This window comes from Cibotium barometz, chromosome 26 (assembly GCF_041138505.1).
Source record: "Cibotium barometz isolate CiBa-2024 chromosome 26, ASM4113850v1, whole genome shotgun sequence".
In the NCBI taxonomy this organism is placed as follows: domain Eukaryota; kingdom Viridiplantae; phylum Streptophyta; class Polypodiopsida; order Cyatheales; family Cibotiaceae; genus Cibotium; species Cibotium barometz.
In genome coordinates this window covers 54153088-54159990 of record NC_141071.1, presented here as the reverse complement: position 1 = coordinate 54159990, position 6903 = coordinate 54153088, and the positions used below count along the sequence as shown (strand labels likewise).

Sequence of the window (6903 nt, the reverse complement as noted above, 5' to 3'; positions counted from 1 at the left end):
GCTGGGCATAACGCTTCTCAAACTCTCTTAGCAATTCTGTGGCAGAAATTCCCATTTTAGGTTTTGTGACCCATTCCAAGAAAGTTCGTTTGGTCACTCGCTCAGAATCCTCCATGAAATATTCATCCTTTAAAGCAAGCTTGAACTCCTCCCAATTTCTGCCACCATGCGCTGTCTGCAATCCTCTTATGTGCTCTCTTATTTCAGGAACACATACCAGCTCGAAACTTTGAACCATATCCTCCTCAGTCACCCTGTTTAGCTCCATCTCCTTTATATAATTGCGCAGGTACTTTGTGATATCCTTTCCATCAAATTGATCCACCTTTTTCACAATTGATTGCAGTGCTTTGGTCGTGGAAATCTGTCCCCTCTCAGCAGCTTGCTGCTGTTGCATATACATAGTAAACATCTGAAACATCTGCATAACCCCAGGGTCAAAATGAACCCCCTGACCCTCAGGATTCTCAGCCATAGCTTCCCTGTATATTTCACCACACTCTCACCCCAGCAGTTTCACGTCGGGTTCACCAAAAAGCTGTCGTAACGTGGACGGTATCGCTGGGAAAGTACAAGGCTTCTAGCTGCGAGAGTAGGTATTAAATCCCACAAGGAAACTTATACACAAGTTCTTCAAGAGCATAGGACATATCCATTTTTGATGACATTTATAAGTGTCAGTTCACCTCAATACATCCTTGGATTCAACCTAATGATTGCACAAAATTTGTATACCAAGCACTTGTCCATTTCCAAGCATAGATTCACTGGCTTCTCTTTCCAAATCCATTAACCCAATCACATGTAGGCATAACTTAACCTTCATATATTTCTTACATACATGTGACCATTTACATTCCAAACATCCAGTGTCTCCAATCCCATCATCTCATAATATTCTTTATCACCTGAAAACCTGCTTACAAATTCCAACAACTCACAAGTACAAGGCAATTCATGGCATAACTATAAAATGCTCAAAAGAAATTTCAAGGCTTGCACTCCGGATCCACTAGAGTGGAAACAAATCAAACTTCTAAAATCCTCACTGCATTTTTGACGTGTTGAATCCACATATTTTTGTTGCCATGTTATCACAACACATCATATATCGGTTTCTTTCGATTTACAAATCCTTTTAAGGTTTTAGAGCTTTACGATTTTCCAAATCGTAAGTAGGATAGTCCGAATAAAATAAAAAAAAAGAAACACTTATCTGAAAATATTATCACGTTTTTCTCTTGTATATTCGCTAATTCCCACACAGTCCAATTTCAGCAGACGGCGCATAGCAGAGTATGTATTTTTGATGAAGCATATCATTAAGTAGCACTCTTTTTTATCTTCAATTCTAACACCTGGATGCCACAATCAGTCGCCGTCAGACTCCAATTATCTTCTCTGGTCAATAACTTCCCTGGTCTTTTCTGCAGACGATTTTTTTCCTTCCCCCCTAACTTTTTTCGTTTCTCTGGTTTTTCTTCTCTTTCCCGCAGAGAATTCGGCGCATCCGCCCGCCTTGCAGCTATTTTCGCGTTCTTTCCCCGCTGCCATTACTCATACGCCACCTTTTTTGTAGTTAAGCATTGCTGCCACGTATGTACTTCTAGACTTTGTCACCCATTGTTTTGCAACCTTGAAAGCTTCTTCACGATGAACATGGGCTTCATCTATAATCCCTCCCTTGAAAATTATGCATGAGTTCCATGTCACATTGATTTGGAAATAATGATGAAAAAAATCTTCGTCAACATTGAGGGAAGTTCATATCATGCACATGGATAACCATTTACATCATTCACTTAGCCCTTTTACAAGCCACCCATACCATCATTTACATAGCCACTCAGGCCAAATATGTAACTGAGTGTTTTCTACTGCAAGGTCTACCATAAACATATGTCTCCATAATTCACACCACACTCGTATGCAAAGCTTCAAGACCTGACTCAGCCTCAGCTCGTCTTATTGAACCTCATTTACAATATGAACATGTGTACATGAGCATCATATGATAACTCGTCATGGCACTTAACTCATGCATCTGGATTTGTATTTGATGGCCTCACATGCATGGTTTCACACCATAGACGTGCCATGGCACGACAACGTGGGCCATCTTCAGAGCCGAGGGACGTATTACAGACGCGCAGTTTGAGATGGCCATGAGACCATACGGTCGACAGGTACTTGAAAACTCTAAATGAATGATTTTGGTTTATTGAATTACATATACATATACTTATATACTATATATTACTTGAACAGGTACAAGCTGCTGATGATCCACCCGCCGCCACTGCAGAGGGTGGACGTGAGCACTACTCATCGGACATTCCGACCGATGTGAGCTCATCTGAGCATGGAGGGAGCACCAAGTCATCATCTGGGTCTGAGTAGTACTCAGACTTATAGTATCACATTCCATATTGAGGATGTGGTTGTATATATATTTTTGTAACTGAAGCTATGGGCTACTTCGACATATAGACTCCCTTGTATATATGTGTACACATAAAATTTTGATAGTAATATTGAATCGTGAATCGATAGTATTGCATTCATGTCTATCTTGAATCGTGTATTGACAATGTATGCATTCATGTCGTTCTTGTCTTAATCTTCCTCGTGGATGGTCCAATGCACCAAAAAAAAAAATCCAGAGAGTGTTATTGGGTGCTGGAATGCTGGAACAGCATTCAGGTACCAAATAGCACTCTTTGGATTTTTTTTGGCTCTCTATTCGCGTGTATAAACGCGTCAATCTGCAAAAGTCGCGTGTATATACGCGGATAATCTGTAAAATACGCGTGTATAGACGCATCAAATCTGTGAAATACGCGTGTATAAGCGTAGCTAAACTGACAAAATGCGTGTATAGACGCTTCTATCAGCGCGTCTAAGCGCAGCTGAACTGACAGAACGCGTGTATACGCCCGTGTATCAGCGCATCTAAACAGTCCTATACACGCGCTTTTACACGCATGTCTTTGGCCGCGATTATACACGCGCTGATACACGGGCTCGCTACTTTTTTTCACAAGTCATTTTTAGCGGCTAGGAGCGCGGGTATGAGCCCGATCCCTTGTAGTGGACATTCAGGTGCATCTACGACATATTCCAGTCTTGGCATACACGATGATTCTTTTGTGCCAAGACCACTTGACATTCTAGCTAGGAGTTTCGAGCTTCTTCGGCAGATACCTTTCATGCCAGATTCACAGTGTGGTCATGAGGATGGGCTTATGAGTTTTCCTTTTGACCGTGGGACTACTATCTCTTTGGATTCGAGCTTTCCTTTTGATCGAGGAGTTACTACCATTCCACTTCGACGGTTCGGGGTGTATACCGTATATATCCCTTTGATCCTGGAGGATACTCGACTAGATTCGTCATCGTCGATAGTGATTCCTTATCTACTCCACTTGCACCAGATTATCATGCGACTATTTCCTTGGATTTTGCATGCCTCGGTTTTCCTTTTGATCCAGGAGTTTGCATATATAGCCTCATCATCGAGACGAGAGCCCTCTATCCTTTCCATTTGATCCAGGGGGTCATATGATTCATACACGGGTCTTCCGCTACATTCAGTCATGGATGTGATTATTTTTGGCTTTTGTACATAGCCTCTTGTATATGTTTTATGCACGACCACCCTTTGATTTCGAGGAGACGAAATCATTGTAGGAGGGGATGGTTTGTAACAAAGTGTCCTAGTGGTGCACATGCACACGGGGATGGGCCTAGGCACATGGGGTTAGGGTCCATTTACACATATGGGGCACATGGGGCCCTAGGGGTATAAATAGGAGATAACTATCATGTATTGGGATCTTTTACTCACTTTATGATCTTTTACTCACTTTATGACATTTGGTCATCTATTCTCCTTGGAACATCTGTTCTCTTGGATATGGTGCTAACTCCCATGAGTGCTCTAGGTATTGCTCCCTATGATGAGCTTCCTCTAGGTGAGAGGCTAACACACCACACTTCCCCTGTTTGTTGCAATGGTATCAGAGCTCTTCCATAGTTGCTTGCAAGAAGTAAACTTGTAAATTTATCAATCTGAAATCAATAGCATACAAAGGTACATTTCATTGATTTGCATGGCAAGTGTATCTTTAAACACATTACTGCTTGTGAGCCATGCAACTCATATTTAAGGCATTTCTTGTTAAAAAATACTACAAGAATGTACACATGATTTTATGAATCTATCATGTATATCACTTGTACAAAATTACAAGGATGCACACTTGTAATTTTATGAAACTATCATGTATATTCCATACAAGTTCATTTCTTTGATTTAAACATGCGCTACTTGGCACCTTAGTACGTGGAGGGGGTGTTTTGTGTTTATTAAGAGACTTACATGCATATAGCAAAAGAGGATTCAACAAATAGTTTTTTAATTTGTATTAACTCACAAAAGGGGTTCTAAATTCAAAATTTAGACATTCATACTTACAAAAGGGGGGTAAAGAATTTCTTATAAAAATGTCGAAATTCAACAATATGGGTATTTAAATACATGCTTGCACACACAAGCTATAGGGGGTCTTACAGAATGACCTCTTCAAGTTGTGAGAGCTTTCCAAAAAAGTGAAATAGATCAACCATAGCATTCAAAGAAATTTGTTTTGGCTTAGTGAATCAATCAAGATAATAATGTCACGGTCCGCATCATAAAATACTTCATGAAGCATAGAGTGGATTCACTCATGTGGACCAAATTACAAATATAAAAGATTGCCCTCTTAACTAACCTTTCGAATTCAAGATTTTGAATACTTTACATGAACGATTAAGCCTCCCTTCATGAATGAACTATTGCGATGTCTAGAAACTCAACAAGAAAGATTGTAACGATATAAGGTAAAGTTGGAATAAAGCACAGGAAGATGAACATGAAGTGTGCCATGCTTCGCTTTCCAAATGTATCCCCATGAAGGGTTGCTCCGGGCTATATCCTCTCTATTTATGATCCTTGTAGGTTATTATACTTAGGGCAAAGAGGGGGATATCCATAAAAGCCAAGAAGGAGAGAAAAAAATGGTAGGGCATGGGCGCCCTTATAAGTAATTTGCTTGCTTAGGATCAATCAAGGCATGTAGAGCTTGTTGTTACACTTGCACCTCCATGCTTCGGGATAGTACTCCATGAGATCTACTTTGATCCGGCTAGGTTGGATGGGAACACGGACTGCCTTGCAAGGGGTGCACTTGGAGCACTTTGAAACACACTTGGGAGGAGTTGATCCCAGCGACCCGGCAATGAGCGCTCTCTCATGTGAACGCCCCCTTGTGCCTTGCCTCCCTTGCTCAAGCGTATCATGATTTTCAGAAGTAGACTGCAGAGCATCGAAAACCTCACAATTCAGCATCAACAAAAGCCAATTAGCACCACAGTGTGTAAAGTAACATCATCATAATCCATAGTTTAATCATTTTAGAACGTGCAAGTTGCAAGAGAAAGTAATGTCGTATTGAGTACTATAAAAACGGCATCAGACAAGTGGTGCCCTGAGAAATACTTGTTGATTATAATAGATTCTTTTTGGGATTTGGAATGGGCTGATCGTTGTCCGAGCCTTAGTGGGATGTGATGGAGTTTTCTAAGCTTAAATTGCATGTCAAACCGGTGGGGATTGGCTTGCCTGATCAGAACATTGGTGGGCGTGGATGCCCCCCATATCGATGCGGGCCGAACCATCCCTCGATATCACCATATCACCATGATGCGCTGCAGCTAGAAATCCACCAAAAACAAATAAAGAATTGAATTAACAAGGTCGGATTTTACTTTAAGATTTCGACATTTTCGCCTAAAATGACCGCTAAAGTTGGCCAACCTTATGTACTTAGCAGCTGGCCAACTACGCACTGCACAGTTGAACTCACGTGACATAGATAGAAGCACTGTGGTAGATCACCTTGCAGCAAATTGGTGAGTGAGTTGCACAGATTGCATGCAAATCATAATGCCCCGGGGTATCGAACGAAACCTTAATTACCTGATGCAGCTGCCGGCCGTGCTGGTAGCAACCTTGCTGCATGCCTCCCACGCACAACTGGAGTTGAAGAGGTGATTAAGAGGAGAATATTAAAGCACCATAGGAGGCTAAATGCAAAGCAGAACTCTCTTGCACTACTGCCCTTGTAGCCTTTCATTTCCTTAGCTGAATTAGGGAGACAGAGCTTATTAGTAATTGGAGTAAAAGTGCAAGGGCCATTAGCTTGCAATTGCGCTTACATCTCAATAGAGAGGAGGGTGGCGGTGGTGGCCGTGCTTGCTCACTCTCAAGCTGCAGTGGTGGTGGTGGTGGTGGTGGTTCATGTGCAAGTCCCATACTTGCTTTCTACCCTTATGTATGATAACAACAAGGGAGAATGGCGAAAGCTCTGTGTAGAAGAACAGTTAGAAAATGCTGCTAGTGTGAAGCTCGTGGTGGTGTGCGATCAAGCAAGCTAGTAATAGTGGGGAGTACTAGTGATGGGATGGCGAGTGAGAGCAAGCCACATCACATCAGCTGGTCATGTTTATGAAAAGCAAAGAGGTGAGCACAGTAAGAAGTGTCTGCTGGATCCTCAACACCCACTACTGGGTCCCACGTGGCAGTAGTAATAGTCACGAGCTGTACTCTAAAAAAAATTGAAAATAAAAACTATAGTGAGATAATCTCAAAGCTAAGGTGCTTCATAATACAATAAATTAAACGTACAAGCATGCACACATTACTTAACTTCAACCCCTCCCATCATTCATCTCCAATAGCTAGGCCTCTGCCCTTGGCCCACTTCCTTTTAGCAAAATCAAGCCTTTGGGGAAAGTTTTTTTTTTGAGGTGTACATTCACAATTCCTCTTGTGAATGTACACTATTTACACCATTATTA

At 41.5% G+C, this 6903-nt stretch overlaps 1 protein-coding gene across 1 annotated transcript; it reads right to left on the bottom strand.

Moving 5' to 3' along the window:
• Positions 1 to 4532: 4532 nt before the first annotated feature.
• On the bottom strand, positions 4533 to 6294 carry LOC147624098 (uncharacterized). The gene is made up of 3 exons (XM_086820960.1): positions 6023 to 6294; positions 5666 to 5757; positions 4533 to 5359 (listed from the first exon to the last, which is right to left on the bottom strand). Exons 1-3 carry the CDS (start codon positions 6177 to 6179, stop codon positions 5111 to 5113), a joined length of 498 nt encoding a protein of 165 aa, XP_086677086.1. The 5' UTR covers positions 6180 to 6294; the 3' UTR covers positions 4533 to 5110.
• Between the last annotated feature and the right edge of the window lie 609 nt (positions 6295 to 6903).